General features: G+C 39.6%; 1 protein-coding gene across 1 annotated transcript in view; it reads left to right on the plus strand.

The window, feature by feature from the left end:
- Window positions 1-25,311, plus strand: part of SMS (spermine synthase) — a 271,766-nt gene that overhangs the window by 129,852 nt on the left and 116,603 nt on the right. The window contains exons 7-9 of the mRNA XM_040338251.1: window positions 11,214-11,303; window positions 18,765-18,879; window positions 19,906-19,985. Coding sequence (XP_040194185.1) covers window positions 11,214-11,303; window positions 18,765-18,879; window positions 19,906-19,985 — 285 coding nt within the window. The remainder of the gene's footprint in view (window positions 1-11,213; window positions 11,304-18,764; window positions 18,880-19,905; window positions 19,986-25,311) is intronic.

Raw genomic sequence — 25,311 nt, forward strand, 5'->3', positions numbered from 1 at the left:
TATGTAGAACAATATATATCGGCCTAAACTAATGAAGAAATGTGTTTATTTTTTAGGGGATATTTATAATAGCAAAAAAGTAAAAACATTTTTTTTGAAACTGATGCTCTTTTTTGGTTTATAGCGCAAAAAAAAAAGCAGAGATGATCAAATACCACTAAAAGAAAGCTCTATTTGTGGGAAAAAAGTACGTCAATTTTGTTTGGGTACAGCATCGTGCGGCCGCATAATTGTCAGTTAAAGGGGGCAAATCCTTTCTGGTGACAACCTGGGGCCCTCAGCTGTTGTGAAACTACATTTCACATGAGGAATTGCAAGGCTGGCAGTTACAATTACTTTCAGAGGCATGATGGGACTTGTAGTTCTGCAACAGCTAAAGGGGCCCCAGGTTGCCTAGCAGTACTTACCGTTTTAGAGAGCGATCTTCTCCGCCGCTTTCGGGTATGGGCTGCGGGACTGGGCGTTCCTATTTGATTGACAGGCTTCCGACAGGCTTCCGACGGTCGCATACATCGCGTCACGATTTTCTGAAAGTAGCCGAACGTCGGTGCGCAGGCGCCGTATAGAGCCGCACCAACGATCGGCTTCTTTCGGCTACTCGTGACGCGATGTATGCGACCGTCGGAAGCCTGTCAATCAAATAGGAACGCCCAGTCCCGAAGACCATACCCGGAAGCGGCGGAGAAGATCGCTCTCTAAACATTTTTTTTTAAACTGATGCTCTTTTTTGGTTTATAGCGCAAAAAAAAAGCAGAGATGATCAAATACCACTAAAAGAAAGCTCTATTTGTGGGAAAAAAGTACGTCAATTTTGTTTGGGTACAGCATCATGCGGCCGCATAATTGTCAGTTAAAGGGGGCAAATCCTTTCTGGTGACAACCTGGGGCCCTCAGCTGTTGTGAAACTACATTTCACATGAGGAATTGCAAGGCTGGCAGTTACAATTACTTTCAGAGGCATGATGGGACTTGTAGTTCTGCAACAGCTAAAGGGGCCCCAGGTTGCCTACCTCTGCTTTAAAGTGGTCATATACTGTACGATCTGATTAAACAATCTCCTTTAGATCTACCACCAACTATGTAGTGCAAGGTGGGTCTTCCTATTACAAAGTTATGGTCAATCTAAAGGAAATTATACAGCGATTGTTCAATCAGATTGCAAAGTAAATGGCCAGCTTTATACAAATAAATTGGAGAGAGTGGGTGGAGCTGTCATTATTCTTGTAATCCAGTTCAGGGAGGTTATAAACTCACCAATTTCACTTTCAGGCCCATTTACACCTAGTGTAGTGGGAGCGCATGTTTTTTGGCATGTTTTACCTGTGACATGCCTAGGGTAGCTCATTGATTTCAATGGGCTGGCCTACGTGTGACAAAGCAACAAAGTGGCTCATTGATAATTTTGATGTGTCGCGGCTTGCATGTTTTTTTTACGAGGAATTTTGCTTGTTTGTTGCACATTCCGTGTTTGGGGTGCCGTTGACAATTAATAGCACTGAAAGTATGGATAATTATTTTTAGGTGTATAAAGGTGGCCTTGCACCATACAATCTCTTTACAATGTCCTTTGTGTGCACTTTATAATTGGTGGTAGAGCTAAAGGATTGTATAGCGTAGTGCTTGCGGCGGCTTCTTTATGTTACTATACCCGAGGCTGGTCCCAATCTCCAGGGAAGCGGTTACAATTACAATATGTGTTAGGGTTTTGTTTACCATTGTGAATAGTGTTTATGTCTTCCTTCCTTTTTTAAATATATTAAAATACTTTTAGACTGGGCCTTACCCCAAAATAAGCCCTTGTTTAAAATGCTTGTAAAATCCTATAATCCACTCTATTACAGTAGTATACAATGTCTAATGTGTGTGTTTCTGTAATATAATTGTGTCAAATACCTTTGGTACAGCGCTGCTTAGTGCTCAGGTGACCTCCCACTGCTCTCCTCCTCTTCTCCCAGCTGTCAGCGGGGGATCTCGGTCCCCCCCTCTGCAGTGCTTGGAGTGGGGAAGAGAGCTTTGATGGAAGTACCAAGCATCGGTATAACAAAGGTATTTGACACAATTATATTACAGACACACATTGTTCATTATATACTGCAGTAATAGAGTGGATTATAGGATTTTACAAGCATTTTAACTTTGTTCACACTGGGGATTCCTGACAGGCAGGGAGGATGAAGACAGCACATTACATGGTAAGACCTACCCTGAAAATAAGCCCTACTGTGTCTTTTGTTGCCAAAATTAATATAAGGCCCGGGCTTATTTTCAGGGGAAACACAGTAGATGCAAGTTTTCTCTGAATATCCTTTAGATGGGCTTGTAATATATTTTTGACAAGAGCCCAGTTTCCATTAAGAGTGAAGGTGAGGAGCAATTCTCCGTTCACATAATATAGTGCTCATTTTGACCTCTCAGTCACTGAAGATCATTTCCAAGATGAGCAGATTCACAAATCGAGCATAATGTGGAATTGACAAAATGTTAAATATTGAAGGTGAATGGTGGATTTTTTGTAGGGCTGTTACTGATTAAAATTGTTGTGTTCGATTAATTGTTTTTTTTTTTAATCGATTAATCGACTAATTTCGATTAATTATAACGCACATACAGATTCAACTTCTTTTAGCTGTTCTCCTTGCAGGCTGATTCCCAGTGCAGCTACCAACCACTGGAAAATGGATAGTAGGATACAAAAAACACACAAAGGCAGTGCTCGATAAGAATAGCATTAAAACTTTTATAGTCTTCAAGTAGGTAACAAAATAAATATTGCACTGGAGATAAAATCGATGTAGCTACATAAACTGTAAAAATGGTGCGAGTAATACCAAACGGTAGCAAAAGCAGTCATAAAAACATGTAGCTAAGTATGATACTGGTATAAAAATGTGTACAACGATACCACTGCTGAATCCAGATGAGGAGGGGTTAACATCAGTCCGTCGGCATGTAGATGTCTGTGAAGGGAACGATCAACTCCCAGTGGATGGCTGTAGAATCCCAGGTTGATAGAGGGAAGTGATAGAGGGAAGTGTAACAGCACTTGTGTGTGGCAGATAGTAAGGTCCCGCCTGAAAGCAGATATGAAGGCACAGCAAAGGAGCCCTTCAGATGGACACGGCAAGCCCTGCCGGTGTCCGTGACGTCACTGGAACTCCAACGGAACTCCCTGAAGCCGGCGGAGAGGTGAGTACCAATCAAAAGAATTTTGATTGATCAAAAAAATTTAAGATTAATCGATGAATTAATAGTTAATTTCCACAGCCCTAATTTTTTGCACATATATTTTTGGGAAGATTAATGAACTGGTGTTTGCATGATTCCACAATTATCAGTATTTGAGTTTGTGTTGATTTTTTACACACATTTGTTTATGGATATGATTTTATTGTACAGTATTCTTCACACTTAATTTCTTAAAATATTTATTGATTACCGCTGCACACAATGTAGTGTTTTTTTAGATTGAACAATTTAGTACATTTTTGGAAGTGACTAATTTTTCTATTAGAATACCCTGGGATTTAGGCTTTTTTGTTAATGTTATGGCATTTCTTTATATATATATATATATATATATATATATATATATATATATTCTGTATTCTCAAAGCACTTGCTCCGTAAGTTGCGGCGGCGTAGCGTAAATCGGCCGGCGTAAGCCTGCCTAATTCAAATTTCGATCAGGGGGGCGTGTTTTATGTAAAACTACTGTGACCCGACGTGATTGACGTTTTTGCGGAACGGTGCATGCACCGTCCGTGGAATTTCCCAGTGTGCATTGCTCCAAAGTACGCCGCAAGGACGTCATTGGTTTCGACGTGAACGTAAATGACGTCCAGCCCCATTCACAGACGACTTACGCAAACGACGTAACTTTTTCAAATTTCGATGCGGGAACGATGGCCATACTTAACATTGGCTGCGCCTCATATAGCAGGGGCAACTTTACGCCGGGAAAAGCCTAGCGTAAATGTCGTAACTTTACTGCGTCGGCCGCGCGTACGTTCGGGAATTCGTGTATCTAGCTAATTTGCATACTCAGCGCGGAATTCGACGGAAGCGCCACCTAGCGGGCAAAAAAAAAAAGCAGTTAAGATCCAACGGCGTAAGAGACTTACGCTTGTCGGATCTAATGGATATCTATGCGTAACTGATTCTAATAATCAGACGCATAGATACGACGGGTCAGATTAGGACTTGCGACGGCGTACATGGCGCTGCGCCGTCGTAAGTCCTTTGAGAGTCTGGGCCATAGTGTGTAATGTGTCTATCTACAGTGTGTATATACCTGTATATATTTGTCTAAATATCTAGATTTCTAAATACATTTTTCAATTATTTTTTGTAAGTAATCTACAATAGTTTGTAGTGCAAAATTTAAGAGAAATAAATGAATGATAGTACAATGATGATAAACAAGGTTGAGTGTCTTCTTAGTCCGTACTGTTTCTTTCTACACTCGGGTATTGCTTCCAGCTTCCTTCATCCAATGTTCCTCACTTTAAACAGTGAAGGTCATGCATGTGAGAGTGCCCCCTTTCTTCAATGTACTTCCCTGTAAAGGTCAGCAGACAGAATATTCTATTACCCAGCTGCACAGTTCCTCAGTGGGACTATGTGTCTGTAGACCTTTGTGGGGCCTATGTGCTGGAAAATGGTTCCTACCCTACCCCTTTTAGACTAATTGCTCTGAGTTGTACTACATGCGTTCCAAATTGTGGGCCCTATTGAATAAATACCATTCTTTACAGGCCTCATCTTCATGGTTCCAATACCTATCTTCTTTTTAAATGGTCAAGCTGGCTATACTGTGTCTACAATGCTTCTGGTACACCTTTGGGTATAAATGGAAAGGTCTCCTTCTCATCTTTATAGCCTTGATAGTCCTGTACGCCAGTTTGCATTACAAGGTATCCTCCTCCCTCCCGACTCTTTTAAAAAGATGCTGCGGCGCACCTGAACTTTTTTCTTTTTGAAGGAATTTAGAACTACAAACAATTTTTTCCATTTACTGCCTTTCTTTCCTCTCGCCATTTAGTTTACTGCTATGAGGGCTGTTGTATTCATGCATAGTTACTTCTCTTGTGTTTCACTTAAGTCTGTTGTTAACTGGTTAAACTTTTTTGTTCGGACATAACTTTCACCGTGGTAAAGGGTCAGATATCTTTACCCAGTTAACACCCTTTCGTTTTTTCTACTAACCACCTTAACTGTTGTCTATTTTTTTTATTCTCCTGCTCATTTAGTTGTTGTTCCAACTGTTTTTTTTTTTTGATGCATGATTGACCCAATTGGTTCTCCTCTGCTTTGTTTGTTGATGCTCACCATTCTTTAAGGTAGAAGTTTCCACTTAGTGTGGTGACCTGTCCTGGACTGAAATACCAGGACGATCCCTAGTGGCCTTTTTTTGGTTGTGGCAATTTCCAGAATTACTGTCACCCCTATTTCCATCTAGCCTTTGTTCAGGTGTTGACTCCTTCTGATAGTCATTTTAGTAGATTTTCTACATCCATTGAATCTCTTGGTGGCTGTTGCCCACCCCTCTGTTAGACTGCTTTTAAACATCTAAAATTATTTACTATGTTCCTGTGTCCCTCAATGAATGATAAAGAAAATACGATTTTTGTACTTACCACAGCGTTATTTTGGAGTCAATTGGAGGACACAGGTTCCACCCTTCTGTAGTGTTGAACTTACAATACTGATGCATGACAATTGGAGGCAGGGTTTTTTTTTTTTGTCCAAACTTTCTGATGATAGCAGTAAGCCCAAACGACTAAGAATTATTACATACTGTACATGTGTCCCTCAGTGGACTTTAAGGAAAAGATCTTATGGTAAATATAATAATTTCATTATTCAGTTCTAGTTTGAGAACTACTCTAAAACAAGTGCTGAAAATGCCTAAAACACAAAGTAATACTATTTTTAGATGTCTTTAATTCCTCTGTTACTGTGGCTTTGAAGTAACGTCCTCCAGACATTGCTTTACAGCCATAGCGAAGTACTGATTTTATGGTGCTGTATGCCAATGGATTTTATTGCCTTTTAGCTTCAAAAGAATATACCCTGAGTGTCAGCTTAATTTGCAAGAATTCACAAGCAATCTTTTATTTTTATTTAGCCACTTTATTTGTGTAGACATTTGCATCATTTAAATGTAAATTGCATGTGTTTAGTTTTCTTTTATAAACTCATAAGACTTTTATTAAGTTATAGTTGTAGTTGTAGTTGTGCTGTACTTTGTTACTGGAAGGAAAAAGTATTTTGTGATGGAGGACCTTTCTACGTTACCAACACCCCTGGTTAGACTAGGAAAGAGGAGAGGTTCCCCCAGGGTGGGGCTTTAACGGTAACAAAAATACAGAATATAAGGTGTAGTAAAATTTATTATGAAAGAATACAAAACAAAAATTATGATAAGCAACACATTATTATAAAAACAAATTACGTCACTGAGTGGTGCGTATGTCCGCAGGGATAGGTTCAGGCCCTACGCGTTTCAAGACTTCAGTCCCTTCTTCAGGGGCCGGTGTCCATGCGACAATTATACTGTATACAGTAAAAGAATATGGTAAGGTAAATTAACAATTGTATCGTAAAGCAAATTGACATGTGTGCATATATCAGAAGAGAGGGCAAAAATTAAAATCTACACGTTACATTTAAACACGTACCCATCACCACTTGTGTAGACCAAACCGGACCGAAGAGCACCGAGGCACCAAATCCCTAAGGTGGATAGGGAGCCAACCAAGGGGACACAGGATCGTGTCCCAGAACTCCTGAAGACAAACCCTGAGCAAACAGGAGGGGATGTGGAACAAAGCCACAAGGCTCCTATGGAGTAAAGGAAAAAGTGAATATAGTGTGATACACTGAGGTCAAGGTAGAAAATTATCAAGTATATAAGAGGTAATGAGAAAAGAACGGGGATATATACCTGTGAGACTTAAATGCTTAAAGTAGAGCAGGAAAGCAGCCAAGGGGTAACAGGTGTAGTCCTAGTATTTGAAGCTTAAACAAACACTCAAATACGGGGAGATCCAAATTGGAGTATAGAGGTATTGAAAAAGCTTCTAAAGGCATCAAAAAAAGAAAGGGATGGTAAAAAATGAAAATCATGGGTTAATTACCGTGCGGAAAAATATATATAATGCTGCACGTAAATATATTTAGCATTAGATACCCATGATATTGGCATACCTGCAGAAAAACACGGCTTCTTTATGCATATGCCTCTGCCTGCCTTTAAAATACCGTAGAGCATCCCATGCTATTCATTTTTTATATATTCCTTGGTTGCTATGACAGTGCATAGCATTTAAGTCTCACAGGTATATATCCCCGTTCTTTTCTCATTACCTCTTATATACTTGATAATTTTCTACCTTGACCTCAGTGTATCACACTATATTCACTTTTTCCTTTACTCCATAGGAGCCTTGTGGCTTTGTTCCACATCCCCTCCTGTTTGCTCAGGGTTTGTCTTCAGGAGTTCTGGGACACGATCCTGTGTCCCCTTGGTTGGCTCCCTATCCACCTTAGGGATTTGGTGCCTCGGTGCTCTTCGGTCCGGTTTGGTCTACACAAGTGGTGATGGGTACGTGTTTAAATGTAACGTGTAGATTTTAATTTTTGCCCTCTCTTCTGATATATGCACACATGTCAATTTGCTTTACGATACAATTGTTAATTTACCTTACCATATTCTTTTACTGTATACAGTATAATTGTCGCATGGACACCGGCCCCTGAAGAAGGGACTGAAGTCTTGAAACGCGTAGGGCCTGAACCTATCCCTGCGGACATACGCACCACTCAGTGACGTAATTTGTTTTTATAATAATGTGTTGCTTATCATAATTTTTGTTTTGTATTCTTTCATAATAAATTTTACTATACCTTATATTCTGTATTTTTGTTACCGTTAAAGCCCCACCCTGGGGGAACCTCTCCTCTTTCCTACTTTGTTACTGGAACCACAGTTTTTTTGTTAACTATTGCTGTCAAAGCAAATTTTTATTGTACAAGGATACAATGACTCTCTGATGCCGCGTACACACGATCACTTTTTGTCATGAAAGAAAACAACGTTTTTCATCATGAAAAAAAAACAAAGTTTTTCCAACTTCATCATAAAAAACGACGTTGCCCACACACCATAGTTTTTGAAAAATTATGAACAAATCGTGGTGACGTACAACATGTACGACGGCACTCTAAAGGGGATGTTCTATTCGCCTTTGGGCTGCTTTTAGCTGGTTACTTGTTATTAAAAGACGATTCACGCTTTTTTGTCTGTTACAGCGTGATGAATGTGCTTACTCCATTATTAATGGTAGTTTTACCTAAACGAGTGCTCCCGTCTCATAACTTGCTTCTGGGCATGCACGGGTTTAAAACGTCGTTTTAGCCCACACACGATAATTTTTTACAACACAAAAAACTACATTTTCAAAAATTACACCAAAAATTAAAGCATGTTCGAATTTTTTTTTGTCGTTTTTCAGAAGACGGAAAACGATGTGAAGCCCATACACGATCATTTTAAATTATGTTTTTAAAAATGTCATTTTATTTCATGCCAAAAAACGACCATGTGTACATGGCATTATACTCTTTTTGTCATGGTGCAAAAGGCTCAACAAATGTACATGCATGGCTACCAACTAGAAATTAACTTTCAGCAGCTGTGGGAAGGCTGGCAAGTAAAACCTGGTGTGAATGGCTGCTATGCATTACAAGTGCATATTAGGGTTGTTATAAATTAAATAATGGACCCAATATTTTTTAATACATCTGTGAGGATGGGGACTTAGTATCAGGAAGATACATTTGCTCTACTAAATTAATACAATTCTAGTAGAGGAGCTTCTTCATTGGTGACACTACAGTTTTTTCCTTATGCTATAACTGTTTCTAACTTAATGGAGGGTGTTTTGGGTATTGAACTACTTTTCAATTGTATGCAATATATCATAAAGTTCAGGTGCTAAAACCACAGCAGCAAGTCTTTTAGAACAAGAAAGAAGTCCTTGGTAACTATTTCACCCCAGCAGCTACACAGGAAAAACACACAGGGAGTGGTGTAACAAAAGTCTTAGTCCAAAATCCAAATGGTCACACCTTGGGGGTGCTCTTAAAAATTAAGATACCATGGTGCTTGGTCTAAAAGTTTCAGACTGAATAACTATGATATCAAAAAATTCTTCTAAAAACACAAGCAAGTTTATTATATTTTCTATTCACCATATAGAAAGAAGACTTGAAAAAGGGCCATGCCTGAAACTCATTGTCATGATGACAGCTTAAGTGCACATCCGGTTGCTGTTTAGCTTGCACTCCACCCGTGCGTTGCTTCCTGCCAGCAGTGTCCCTCCCGCTATTGATTACATCTCATCTGGCACGTCACTTCTGGTGACGAGCCAAATGTAAGGATGAGTCCTGGCTTCACAGGAGCTTCTGGCATGGGCACTCTGGTCTCCATCCCGATACCCTGCATTACTTCCATGGTCTTTTGGATGACTGCTGCTATTTTTTCCATCACCTCACTAGCACAATCGGAACCTCTGGGCTATGTAAGCTGTGGTTTCCTGGATGTTCTCCTTTATACAGTCCTTAAGAGACATTTTTGGCACATTATTTACCTAATGAGGTTGCTGCTTCTTCTTCTTCTTCTTATCATATGATGTTGACATGGTGACTAAAACTTTTCAATGTTATGTTGGATAGACTATTTAGAGTGATCCATTAAAGGATTTTGGAAGCACAAACTCTAAATGCAGGCACCCCTCCGGTTTATTCTTTGTGACTTCCAGGACCCCTGGAACTTGGTTAATCTTTGTAGCAAAGGTCTTTTACTTTTTTGACTTCCTTATTTATTTATTTTTTGCATCCCATGTGCTGTAATACATAAGAAGCCAATGTGCGTCTTTAAATAGTGGGATGGAGGGGTTAGGCCAATGTTTATTTGAAAATCCCTGTCAGCTGTCTTGCAAAGGAAACTCTGCTAAACACTATTTACATTTTTACTGATCCTAAAACATATACCCAGTCTAACCGCAGGAAAAAAACAACAAACTTTTCTGTAAAAATCTAATGTTTATAGAAAGCTTGTGGCTTTACAAATCAAATATGGGCCACTTCCTGTTCAATTTAGCAACCACATTTCTGCCACTTAAGCTTTGTAAAATGACTAAAGGAATCAAGTTGCAAGCACATGTCCAATATATGATGTTGCTCTCATACTGAAAGGTTTGGAGACCCCTGGGCTAAATGCCTAATATGTAATCAAAAGTCTCTTGGTATGCAGAGAACAGATAACGCACACAGGCACCACTGTAATTCCATGTTTCTGCATCACTTCCCAAAGAACATATTAGGTTGCATGGTCATTTGCCCATAGAGCTCATGTAGAGTGTACTGGCACACACACTATCCCCATGTTATCTTACAGAATTGTGGTAGGGAAAAAAAATAGTAAATTTTTTTTGTCATGGTCAGAACCTGCTTTATTTGGATCAAATGTTTAAAGCTGAACTCCAGGTATGGAGTTGGACCAATGCAAGTATCCAAATTCGATTCCTGTAAGACCGCTGTGGAAGCAGAGAATCACTGTAATAGTTGGCACTAATACAATGATGAGCGTAGTCTTCCAAGTCCTGTGTTAAGCAGCTGACCTTGTTACATAGTAAAACAAGGGGTCACTTGCTCCGTACAGCTGCTATTCAGAGAGCCTTGTTTTATCTCATTGAATTCAAGGTGTTGGATGAGGCGGAGAGGCATGGTGGTCACGTCACACTCTCCAACTCCTATCCCCTTTTTAACTGTTTGTCCTTCAATTAACTTTTATTAATTTGTGCAGAAATATGCCATTTCAGAAAATGAACATGTTTAATAAAAAGCTGTTGTGGAATAATAATTACTATTATGAGCATTATTTATGATATGTCTTGTAAATACAAGTGATGTGAGGTTTTCCCTCCTCACTACACAAATCTAGAGAGCAGAGCTTTGGGTGACAGATTTAGTGATTGAGTCAGTGAAAGTGCTGCTCCTTGTTATTCAGCCAAGATCTGATTCCCACACTCAGCTGTATCTGTGAAGCACACGATAAATTACATCACTATTGCAGCAGGCCTGTCAAGCTTTCCCATTACACTGTCATGTGTCACAAACAAATAATCAGACCTTAACATCTTTCAAACATAGACCAAATGGTGATCGATGGATGTAGAAAACATATGCGAAAAACATGTGGTGATGTGTTAGACAATCTTAAAGGTGACTGCTATGAGGTATGTATTTTTTCTGTTGCTTTTTTAAAGTGTATGTTTTTGTAATTCAATGATATATGAAATGACTTAATAGGGCCTCATCTAGTATATAGATTTATACGGTCCCCTATTTTAGAATTTAATGCTCATTTGTTTTGTACTTTTTTCATACCATAAAACTCCTCTTTATGTCTGTTCTTTGACTTGAACAGAACAATCTTGAGTCATGACTGTTCAGAAACTGTGCTAGCGATCAGAGGAGTTACAGCATTTAATTCACCTGCTATTGGTCACATATCCCTAGTGTTTTGGCAATTTCTATACTACCTCACTTATTTGCTTGATGCTAAATATATTAAGTGATTACAACCTTAAGTCTATATAAGAATCTAGTCAATGCGGTTGCAGCTATTACCAATAAAATTAATAACAAATGATAACTGTGCTAAAAAATAAAGATCTAATTTATAAAGAAACAAAGCTGGACATTAATTTAATATAACGTAGCTGGTAAAACTTTAAAAGTAGTGATATTAGAAATATAGGCCCAGATTCTCAAAGGGCTTACGACGGCGCAACGCAATGTACGCCGTCGTAAGTCCTAATCTGGGCTGTCGTATCTATGCGACTGATTCTTAGAATCAGTTACGCATAGATAACTATTAGATCCGACAGACGTAAGGCTCTTACGCTGTCGGATCTTAAATGCAATATTTTTTTTCCCTGCTAGGTGTCGCCTCCGTCGTTTTCTCCGTCGAGTATACAAATTAGCAAAATACACGAATTCCTGAACGTACGCGCGGTCGACGCAGTGAAGTTACGACGTTTACGTTAGATTTGCGACGCGTAAAGTTGCCCCTGCTATATGAGGGGCAACCAATGTTAAGTATGGCCGTCGCTCCCGCGTCGAAATTAAAACATTTACGTAGTTTGCGTAAGTCGTCCGTGAATGGGGCTGGACGCCATTTACGCTCACGTCAAAACCAATGACGGCCTTTGCGACGTCATTTGGAGCAATGCACCCTGGGATATTTTCCGGACAGGGCATGCGCAGTACATTCGGCGCGGGAACGCGCCTAATTTAAATGCTCCACGCCCCCTACCCGGCTCATTTGAATTAGGCGGGCTTGCGCCGGGGGATTTACGCTCCGCCGCCGCAACTTTGCAGGCAAGTTCTTTGTGAATAAAGCACTTGCCTGTAAAACTTGCGGCGGCGTAACGTAAATGTAATACGTTACGCCGCCGCAGTTTTACGCCATCTACAAAAATCTGCGCCATAGTGTTGCCAATAGACAAAGACAACTACAGAAAGAGAAAGTTACACAGAAATAAGTGCCAGTTCACACTGCAGCGATGTTCGACATCGGATGTGATTCACACCACACTGCAAATGTGATGTCTGTGCGATGTGGTTTCAGCCATACAGATAGTATGGCTGAATTTGCATTGCATTTGGACCAAACTCGCATAGGACTCTTTTTTTGGTCCGCAGCAGAATCGGATCGAATTTGCAGTTCGCACTGCGATATGCGAACTGATTTGGGGGTGTCATTAACTTTTAATTGCTACTTCCAGCAGTTACATAGGGCAGTGTGAACTGCTGCCGGGAGACGTGCGATGCGGGAACCCGACTGGATTTGCAGGGTTCCCGCATAGCTGCAGTGTGAACCGGCACTCAATAATGGAGGTACATTACACAAACAACCTTACGTTTTCATCGTGCAGCCAAGACAGCGAGACATCGAGGTCTGTGTTCTGAGGTTATATACACTTACAAAGAACACCTCTCCTTACACCCTTCCAGGTAGAGACCCTCCCGCTCACATATCTTAAGACTTTATCACTTACAACGGGGGGGCGCTGTTAGGCTATGACAGATATTTCAAGATACTGGTCAGCTAAAGGTCATCAGCTGTCATTTATGATCAAATAGTTTCACCTGCCCTCTTTCCCCCCTCACCTCAATTGAGAACTCTAATGCCCCGTACACACGATTCGAAAATCGGACGACAGATTGTCTGGCTTTTTTCGTTTACTAGTCGCAAGTAGAAATTGAATAGGTTACTAAAGTCATGAAAATTCTCGTATGACAGAAAAAAAAATCGGAAGTGATGTCATGTGTTTGTCATTTTTCGTACGATATTCCGATCGAGTTTAAGGGCCATTAGGGCTATTTAACATTACAGTGTTCAGAGATGGAGTTCAGGTAGCCTAGTAGACAGAATACTTTTTCCAGATACTATCGCTAGATAAAATTATACCCCTAATATACATTCACATCAGTCCTTGCCCTCATGGAGCTTACAATCTAAGGTCCATAACTCACATTCATACATACACAAACTAGGGAGGGGCCGTTTATTCAGGAGCCAATTCACCTACCAGCATGTCTTTGATATGTGGAAAGAAACTGGAGTACCCAGATGAAACCCAGGCACAGGGAGAACATGCAAACTCCTGGCAGGTAGTGCAGTGGTTGGGATAAAAACTTGACGCAGGAGTGTAACTCACGAAGCATAAAGGTATAGAGTGGTGTCAACGCTTCACCTTTAGCCTGATTGGACAATGCAGAAGCATACATCAAAGTTGATTATTTTAATTGATCTTAGCCAATATTATTGGAGTATAAAGGTAAAGGCTTTCTTTTTGTCACCAGACTTACAGTTGTGCTCATAAGTTTGCACACCCTGTCAGAATTTATGATTTCTTGAAAATTATGAATAACACAAAAACTTTTTTCATTTGTGGTCAGTGTTTGGCTGAAGCCATTTATTATCAATCAACTGTTTTTACTCTTTTTAAATCATAATCTCAACATAAACTACCCAAATGACCCCAATGAAAAGTTTACATACCCTATTTCTTAATACAGTGTATTGCCCCCTTTAACATCAATGACAGCTTGAAGTCTTTTGTGGTATTTGTGGATGAGGCTCTTTATCTTCTCAGATGGTAAAGCTGAACATTCCTCTTGGCAAAAAGCCTCCAGTTCCTGTAAATTCTTGGGCTGTCTTGCATGAACTGCACGTTTGACATCTCCCCAGAGTGGCTCGATGATATTGAGGTCAGGAGACTGAGATGGCCATTCTAGAACCTTCACTATATTTTGCTATAGCCAATGACAAGTCGACTTGGCCTTGTGTTTTGGGTCATTGTCATGTTGGAATGTCCAAGTACGCCCCATCACGTACGTCAGCTTCCTGGCTGATAAATGAAAATGTTCCTCCAGCATTTTTTGATAACATACTGCATTCATCTTTCCAACAATTTTGACCAAATTTCCTTCGCCTTTGTAGCTCACACATCCCCAAAACATCCGCGATCCACTGTGCCAGAAGGTTTGAGGCTTGTCTCTGTGCTGTTTGGCGTGTTGTAAGTGAGATACTTTGTGGCATTTGCGTAGTAATGGCTTTCTTCTGGCGACTCGACCATGCAGAGCATCTTTCTTCAAGTGCCTCCTTATTGTCCATCTTGAAACAGCCACACCACATGTTTTCAGAGAGTCCTGTATTTCTTCTGAAGTTATTTGTGGGCTTTTAGTTGCATCTCAAACTATTTTTCTGGCAGTTGTGGCTGAAATTTTAATTGGTCTACCTGACCATGGTTTGGTTTCAAGATAATCCCTCATTTTCCACTTCTTAATTAGAGTTTGAACACTGGATAAAATGGGGTTCTGCGCGACATCTCACACAATCATGGTAAGTGAAAAACTGTGCAAATAAATAATTTACAACGAGAGAGCTCAATAGCTCAATAATAAGGAGTAAATAGAAAAATACACAAATGAATTTATAAATAAGAGCTGACAAGCTCAATGTGTGGTTAGAGCAAACAAATAAATTAATTGAAAAAACAAGCATATATAAAAAAAATTATATAATATATATATATATATATATATATATATATATATTATATAATTTTTTTTATATATGCTTGTTTTTTCAATTAATTTATTTGTTTGCTCTAACCACACATTGAGCTTGTCAGCTCTTATTTATAGATTAATTTGTGTATTTTTCTATTCACTCCTTATTATTGAGCTATTGAGCTCTCTCGTTGTAAATTATTTATTTGCACAGTTTTTCACTTACCATGATTGTGTGAGATGTCGCGCAGAACCCCATTTTATCCATTCTCATATTTTGTGTATTGTAAACACTTTTAGGTTTTGTTAAGGATTATTATTTATTAAGGGTCTATATTAGCGCAAAAGCACTTATCACTTTAGAGTTTGAACACTGCTGATTGGTATTCTCAAATCCTTGGATATCTTTTATATCCCTTTCCTGTTTTATACAGTTCAACTACCTTTACCCGCAGATCCTTTGACAATTATTTTGCTTTCCCCATGACTCAGAATCCAGAAATGTCAGTGCAGCACTGGATGAAAAATGCAAAGGTCTGTCAGGAGCCCAGAAATTCATTGACCTTTTATATACACAGGAAAATTTTTTTTTTTTCTTTCCTTTTATATACACACACTAATTACACGCAAACAAATCACAGGTGAGGATGGTTACCTTTAATAGCCATTCAAACCCTAATATGTCAACTTCTGTGCATGTTATCAGACCAAAATCACCAGGGTATGTAAACTTTTGATCAGGGTCATTTGGGTCGTTTCTGTTGCCATTATGATTTAAAAAGAGTAAACACAGTTGATGATAATAAATGGCTTCAGCCAAACACTAACCATGAGTGAAAGAAAAGTTTTTGTGTTATCATTCATATTCTCTGAAAAATAGCCAAGAAATCATAAATTCTGCCAGGGTATCTAAACTTATGAGCACAACTGTGTAACTGTAGGGCAACAGGCCAATATCTAACCTTCTTGTTGCTGGTATTCTGGCATTTTGGGAACAGTATCTCTTCCTGAATTTGAACGCACAGGTGGGGTATTAACAGTCTCATCTGCTTTGCTGTAATGTCATGAAAGCTACTCTGACATGATCAATCTGTAACAAATGAGCAGCTCACCGCTATTGGCTACAACAGGGCAGGCTACACCGCTCTTCTGGTCTATAACACATGTTACAAATGACCAGAACACTTTAACATGTACCCTTCATCAATATTTATACAATACAAAATTAGAAAAATGGTAACCATGCTTAAAGGGTAGCTCCACTTCCATTAAAAAATATTATTATAGCAAATACAATTGCTACACAAGCCATATTGTAATTGTTTATACAAATTACCTCTCCTTTGTCAACTGCAGCACTGTAATTTTCTGTAAAATTCAAGGTTGTAGAGAGACGTGGAGGGGTTCTGTATACATTTGGCATACAAAAGGCCCCCAGAAATGTAATTTCCTGCACTAGGATACAAGTCATGTTTTAGGTATCCCCTTCAACAAAAATGTTCTTTTTGGTGAGATACTCCCAAAAGGTTAATCACTTCTAAAGGGATGCAGACACTGCAATCTTTCCCATCAGAACCCTGTAATTGCGCTAGCTTCAATAAAATTAATTAGCCATTTTCATACAGAAACGGTGGCCAAAAGACTCACAGTGGAACAAACTACTATTTTATCAATGCAAAAACCTGTAGCGATCTGCAACAAAGTTTGTAAAAATCCCAGCAATGTATATTGATCACCCAGAGGGGATTTTTTTTTTTCCTCAACAAAAGGGGACTTGCTCTTTAACGTGTTTTAGCCCACCCTGTCCTTTAGGGCTAAGTCCGCCTATTTACATTTTTTTTTTAAATGTACGATTTTTTTACTGGTAAAAAAATAAATGTGCATTTATTATTATTTTTGTTGTAGGAGCCTGTAAAGCATTGCACCAGCAAACAGCAAATCACTAATGTCATGCAGGGCTCCTGCAGACCTGTCAGTGTATCTGTTTGCTTGTACCTCATATGGGCAAGCAAGCAGATACTTAGTGACAGGAAGAATAATTGAACTACCACAGTGCTCACAGTACCGTGGTAGTTCATTGAGAACTACAAGATTTGTAGTTTTTCTTTTACAAAACACTGTGAATGAGTTGTTTTTACATTTTGACAGCTAGCGGGGGAAAAGATGCCTCACTAGCTGTCAAAGCGGGGGAGCAGGGGCCAGTACTTTCATAACATGTTACATGTTACACTCTGAATATCATCCTTTAACCTCCCTGGCGGTCTTCCCGAGACTGACTCGGGGTTAGATTTTCCTGCTACTATCGGTAACCCCGAGTCAGTCTCGGCTCGCCTCGCTGAATCCACAGGCACTTTTTACTTACCTTGTCCCTGGATCCAGCGATGCCACCGCGCTGTGTGAGCGAGCGGGACCTCGCTCGATTCACATAGTGCCTCCGTGTGACGCCGATCTCCGTTCCCTGCGACGTTACGACGCACGGGGACGGAGAACGGCGCCAAATTCAAAAACGTAAACAAACACATTACATACAGTATACTGTAATCTTATAGATTACAGTACTGTATGTAAAAAAAACACCCCCCCCCCTGTCCCTAGTGGTCTGCCCAGTGTCCTGCATGTCATTTTATATAATAAAAACCTTTTTTTCTCCCTGCAAACTGTAGATTGTCCATAGCAACCAAAAGTGTCCCTTTATGTCAAAAATGGTTTTAGATCAGCTAAAAAACAGCGATAATAAATTATAATCACTTGCAGAATTGTGCGATAGCGATTTGTGGGGAAATTCGTCATAAAAAAAAAAAAATAATGACAGCAACAATTCTGCAACTGAGCAAATTTCAGTGATTTTAATTTGATTACATTATTGAATAATTTTTATTATAATTATATTATTATTTGTTATAATTATTTATAATTATTTATTATATTATAATTTATAATTTTGTTTTTAAAAAAATGTAATACACGGGATGCCTATTAGAATCTTGTTTGGTCAGATTTAAGTGAGTTATTTCTAAAAATTACAGACCTACAATATAAAACGCCAAATTTCCTTGCAAATAATGGTACCGCTTTCAGCATGTTTTTTCTGAAAGAATCATACCGCCAGGGAGGTTAAAGTAGATTTTTTTTTTCATTTTGGATAGAGTACAGTTTTTTTCCGCTATCTGTGTACCATTGGGGGGAGATTTACCTTCACTTCCCATTCCATAGACAAACAGGAACGGAAAGGAAACCTCTGCAAATTAAGGGAATCTCCTGTGGGGGCCCTAGGTCACCACAACAAGTGTCCCCCTATGGAAGAGTTCATCTCTATTACTTCTCTGGGGACAACTCAAAATTTGGGATTGTTTTTTACGTTGACTTTCAATGTTAATGGCAAACAGGACAAATAGAGATGGTGATTCTCCCTAATGGAGACAGAGACAGCAATAAAAATGACTCTACACAAAACTAAAATAAAAAGTTTTTCCTTTAGATGTACTATATGTACATAGACACTACCTAAAAATCATATTGTAATCTTCCATTGACTTTTCTTTCTCAGCCCCAGTTTCAGTTGCCTAAGCTGTCAGTTTTATAATACTTTATATTGGTTTGTGTCATTTTCACAGATTTTGGTTGAAGATTGTATCCCAGTGTTGAAGATGTATGCCAAAGAAGGGCGAATGTTTGATTATGTGATTAATGATCTCACCGCAGTCCCCATTTCTACATCTCCAGAAGAAGGTAGTTAGGATATGCTGCATCATTTTCTATGATAAGCTGTAGACACTTTAATTATGTGACATTGCAAGTCAAATGGTAAAGATGGTCCACCTTTTTAAAAATATGTCCGTGTGTTTCAAGATTAAAAGTATTGCATCTGAAATCTTTTTTAATGAAAAAAGTCAAGATGGTCGTTTTTAGCTTCACTTGTATTAAAGGGTCACTAAAGGAAAAAAATTTTTTAGCTGAAATGACTGTTTACAGGGCATAGAGACATAATAGTTAACTGATTCCTTTTAAAAATGATTAAAAATTGATAAAAAAAACAATCATATAATGTGCCTGCAGTGTAGTTTCGTTTTTGCTGTTGTTTGCTGGTTCTCTGATGTACAGAGAGCCACTAGAGGGCAGTCAGCCAATAGAGAGCAGTGATACTTTGTCTAAAACTCCTCAGCACCAATCCAGTTTAGTTTTATTCACACCTCCTTGATTAGTGACCACCGTGAGAAATCTCCCAGTACTGTGGTTATCAGGAAACAGGCAACCAGGAAGTGTCCAAAACAGAGAGGATTTACAGCAACATCAAAGCAAAAACGAACAATGAGGACATGAAACCAGGACTGCAGCAAGGTAAAGGAAGCTATTTAGCTAAAAAAAAAAATTCATTTAGTGTCCCTTTAACATGCCTGCTGTGCTAAGATGTCTCACCTGCAGTCCAGGACGATAAAAGGAAGCATTTTCTTAGAAGCGGTTTCACATGTTTTTCTTTTAAACGTGTTCGCTATGAAAAGCAAAATCAAGCAAGCATCTTCTGTTTGAATAGAAGTAAATAATGGTTCCTGGCACTTGTGACTACCTTTTGTAGAATGAACTCTTTGCTATTTTATCCAACCAATGCAATATTTGTAAAGCACTGTGGATTTCCAAAATGTGTTGCCTGTGGCTATAAACCCATGTATGAGCAAAGGCAACATTAGGCATGGCAAATGTATTTTAATTTGAAGAAATTATCAATGGCCTCATTTTTTTTTTTTTTTTTTTATCTAGATTCTACCTGGGAATTTTTAAGTTTGATTTTGGACCTTTCCATGAAAGTCTTGAAACAAGATGGAAAATACTTCACTCAGGTAAACAAGCTACATTTTTAAACATATAATAGTATAATGTAGACAGCTATGGTCAGGGCTGTTACAAGAATGTTTTACATTCTAGGCCTGTGGTGTCCAAACTGTGTCCCTGGGGCCATATGTGGCCCTTTGCTTGCTTTTATCTGGCCCTATGCTTGCTTTTATCTGGCCCATGGGGCACTATTTTCATCCATGGATACCAACAGTGAAGCATAATTCCCTCCACCAACACCAATGAAAGGGCAGAATTCCTGCCAATGATACCAACAATGGGCCAATATTCTTCCTAAGAAGGACACAGATGGTGCACAATTCCTTACAATGATACCAACAATGGGGCCCAGTAAAAACCAATTATGGGGTGCAATTCCTCTCACTGACATCAAAAAATTGGGCCCTACTCCTTCCACTAATTCCAAAGATGGGACATTTATTATTCCCCCAAGATGTTGGGACCTTTTCTACTCCCAATGGCCACAGTCTGGCCCCCTTAAGTCCAAAGGACAGTAAATTGTTAACTAAGTTTGGAGACCCCTTCCCTAGATGAAACCTAATTTTGCTGCTCCCCATTCGCCCCTGACCCCACCCCCTTTGCCCTGCCCATGTGACAGGAGTGGGCGCTATACAGAAAGCATCGGCTCTGCTTCCTCTAGTGCAGCTCTGTTCTTCACACTGATTGTCGGGGATGGTGAGTCAGGAACCCACAATCTGGGCTTGCCAACTCACCATCCCAGAGCAGGAGGTGGCGAGCCACATCAGAGGGCCAGCAGTTGGGTACCCCTGCTGTAAGGAATGCATTGTGTGTAAGGCAGAGCTGGCTGTAGTGGCGTGATCACCAGAGAGTCCATGAGAGAGAGAGAGACAGACAGGTTGGTCACTGATGATCATAGAGGCAGGGGATGTTTGCTTCTATTCTGTTGGGAGACTCGGGACACGTCCTCCAGGCTCCAGTGCTGTGCTACGCCTCTAATTACACTATCGGTCGCATAGCAATAATAGCTATGTGTTCTCTCAGTCAGGACGGCTCCCCATGCCGGGAGTACACAATAGCTCCATGGGAGGGTTTCCCCAATTAGCACTGACTGTGTTGATGGGGAAATTGAGGTTGCAGGAAAGAAAATCACACTGTCTATGGCCAGCTTTATACTTGAAAAAAATATCTGTTGATCATGTCAGAAATTTAGACCTGTCCATGCTCTCTGTGTTATATCAATGAGCCTAATTAGCCCTCATAGTTCTCATCTTAGAACTGCAGATCAATTAGTGTGTAGAATAGACCTGGGGATGAACAGAAGTAGTTTAGCAAAGGTCAACTGTGCAGTCAACACAAAGCAAAAATGCTGTGTTGCCAGCCCACAACAGTACATATGGGACTGTAAGCAGAACTTTAATAATATAACAACAATTTAATAAAATAATAAACAGAAACTTTAAGGCTTCATTTCCATGGATGTTTTTGGGCATTTTTACAGCCACTTTTCTGAGCTTTTTTTGCAGCTTAAAAACGGCTCTCAATGTTAGTCTATGGCCTCATACCCACCGTGAGCTGTAAAAATGCCAGACGTTAAACGCTCAAACGCACAAAAACGCTACCGCTGCGTTTTTGAGCTCCAGCTAAAAAAAAAAAGAAAGAAAAAAATGAAAGCGGTTGTAAACCCGCATATACATTTTTTTTTTTTTTTTACACCTGCAAGGCAAAAGTCATAATGAGCTAGTATGCACCGCATATTAGCTCATTATGAAATACTTACCTCGGAACGAGGTGTAGTGAACTTACCTGGTCCACGCCGAGCGTGTCTTACGGGTATCGCCGCTCCAGCGCTGTGATTGGCTGGAGCGGCGCATGCGCGTGGGAGATTTCATTCCGGCATGGGCCGGCCCTTCAGCCGAGGATCCCCCCTGCGCATGCGCCTTATTATAGGCTTACCTGTAGGCAAAAGTCAAAAATGTGGGTTTACAACCACTTTAAAAAAAAAAAAAAAAAAAACATAGACAGGCGTTTTTAGGCTGTAAAAAAGGCTAAAAAAAGTGTCTGTAAAAACGTCCATGGAAATGAAGCCTAATTATGAATTTGAAATAGCCGCGGCACTTTTATTGCTATTTATTTAAAAACAAACACTTCAACTATAATTACCAATTTTATTTAGGGTACAATACACTATAAAACCACATTCAACTCTGCCATAACAGCTCGAGTGAATACACAAAAGTCCATATATAATAGAGAACTGTCCCCTTTCAAGAGAAAGGAACTAACCACATAAAAGGAACTGTGATGATGGGTGGGAGGGCGGGATGCGTCTTCTGATCCACGGCTGGCTGTTTGTTGCGCAGTTAAATTTATTTTATAGTAAACTGCTCATCCCAGTTTTAACATATGACTTGTCTTAAGCCAATTATATTTTAATTATTAATATATATTTTTTTAAATACTAACTGCCCTAACGGTCTAAATTGTATCTATTGTCTGCCACAGCTCCATAGGTGGGCGTGCAAATTCATTTGCCCTTCCCTTCTCCCTTCTTGCAGATCAGCAGGTATTTTTCTGTACTTGCACGGTCTTTAACCACTTGCTTACTGGGCACATAAACCACCTTTGTGCCCAGGCGAAATTTCAGCTTCCGGCACTGCGTCGCTTTAACTGACATTTGCGCGGTCGTGCGACGTGGCTCTCAAACAAAATTGATGTCCTTTTTTCCCCACAAATAGAGCTTTATTTTGGTGGTATTTGATCAACTCTGCGGTTTTTATTTTTTGCGCTATAAACAAAAAAAGAGCGACAATTTAAAAAAAATAATTTTTTTTTTACTTGTTGCTATAATAAATATCCCAATTTTTTTTTTTTTTAACTATTTTTTTTCTCAGTTAAGGCCGATACGTATTTTTCGACGTATTTTTGTAAAAAAAAATGGCAATAAGTGACTGGTTTGCGCAAAAGTTATAGTCCCTACAAAATAGGGGACAGAATTATGATTTTTTTTATTATTATTTTTTTTACTAGCAATGGCGGCGATCTGCGATTTTTATTGGGACTGCGATATTGCGACGGACGTATCGGACACTTTTGACACAAATTTGGGACCATTCACATTTATACAGCGATCAGTGCTATAAAAATGCACTAATTACTGTATAAATGTGACTGGCAGTGAAGGGGTTAACACTAGGGGGTAAGGAAGGGGTTAAATGTGTATCCTAGGTGTGTTCTAACTGTGTGGGGGGAGGGGGGTGACTGGGGGAGGTGACCGATGCTGTGTCTCTATGTACAAGGGACACAGATCGGTCGCCTCTCCAATGACAGCACGTGGAGCTCTGTGTTTACACACAGAGCTCCACGTCCCTGCTGTGTTCCCGACGATCGCGTGTACCCGGCGGAGATCGCGGCCGCCAGGTACACGCATCGGCTTCCCAGCGATGCACCGGGACAGTGTTTACCCGCTGCGCGCCCCCCAGAGGCGTGCGCGGGTAATGCACTTCAAATGACGTCCAAAGACGTCCAGTTGGCACCTGAGAGCCACGCTGTTGATGTCTTTTGTCAATAGCGCGGGTCTCAAGTGGTTAATGGGGAAAAAACATGGGGAAGTGTGCATGTCTTACAGAGATACAGCATATGTGTTTTTTTCCCCCTGACATACACTACAAAAACAATTTCAGGTCACAGAGATGAATCTTGATTTGTTATTATGCATACCTCCTAACATTTTGAGATGAGAATGAGGGACAACTACTAGCAAATGTATGTAGGCATAGGACACACACACTTAAAGGAGAATTAACCAAGAAAAAGGTTATTTAAATCAACAAGGGCTCTTTTTTACCACTACTATTCCTTTATATTGGCTTTTAAAATTGACAAATGCAGCAATTTAGATTTTGGATGAAAGGTTTAGCACTGGGAAACTCTTTTTGAAAGATAAAAAGTGCATTTTATATACAACTCTATGGATCAGACCACAATTGGGGACAAATGACTAGCAAAGAGGGACAGAGGGACATTGCTCATAATCAGGGACAGTTGGGAGCTATGATTATGAGTTGCTTCACTTTGCTCACTGTCCTTAGACTTATCCAGCAGATGTGTGATTTTGTGTAAACTGTACTGCAGCTCAGGTGCCCATACCACATTTGCTAACATTCGACTTTTTATATGACAGGTAAATAACAAGGGTGGATTTGTTATATTTCCTTTAATTGTTTAATGTGCATTTTTGGACAAGTGACAACTCAAGTACAAATGGTTGAACACATACAGTACATTGTTTTCTTCCTAGAAAATGTGAGCTAAGCTTCATAGAGGCTGGGCAGGGCAGCAGCATACTGCAGCAGGGCTTGGGCAAAATGATGTGTGCAGGGAATCCCTGATGAGTCTGAATGTCGAAAAATGTGAGATAATGCACTGTAACCATGGTAACAATTGTGCTATCTGTACATTAAAGGGAATACGAACTAGGAGATCATCGATTAAATAGAAATAATGAATAGTACTGTAATTTGAGTGCCATAATTCCATGACAAGCAAATGCTGCACATTCTATACATGGCATAAAATGAAAGATGGTTGCATTGTTTCCATGGCAATCAGAAAGCAGAGCAGAGTAAAACCAATATCTCGCCTAAAACTACACAGCATACCCAGTTGTCTGGTACAGGCTAGTTTACATTAGTGTCTATAGAACGCATAAAATCGTTTTGTAGATTTCTTAATCTCTTGTTAAGACACATTTTGTGAATTCGATTGTATCTTTATGTAATATAAACCAAAAAGATGGATATTGAATCAATTAGCAGTTATTGTTTAAAGTGGTAGTAAACTTTGATAAAAAATAAAAGAATCTTCTCCCTGCAAGATAAAGGCATAATATGCTAGTATGCATTGCATACTAACATATTATGAAAGACTTACCTTAATGCCACGTACACACGATCGGTTCATCCGATGAAAACGAACCGATGGATTTTTTCATCAGATATCCGATGAAGCTGACTTTCATCAGTCTTGCCTACACACCATCAGTTAAAAATCTGATCGTGTCAAACGCGGTGACGTAAAACACCATGACGTGCAGAGAAAAATGAAGTTCAATGCTTCCGAGCATGCGTCGACTTGATTCTGAGCATGTGTGGATTTTTGACCGATGGATTTCCCCACAGACGATCGTTTTTTTCTATCGGTTTTTTAACCATGAAAGTTTTAAAATGGGTTCTATTCTTTTTCACCAATGGGAAAAAAAACGAAGGGGGCCCACACACGATCGGTTAGTCTGATGAAAACGGTTCATTAGACTAACCTAACGTGTGTACAGGGCATTAGGCCCCTTTCACACTG

The sequence above is a fragment of the Rana temporaria genome, chromosome 2 (assembly GCF_905171775.1).
Source record: "Rana temporaria chromosome 2, aRanTem1.1, whole genome shotgun sequence".
Classification (NCBI taxonomy): Eukaryota; Metazoa; Chordata; class Amphibia; order Anura; family Ranidae; genus Rana; species Rana temporaria.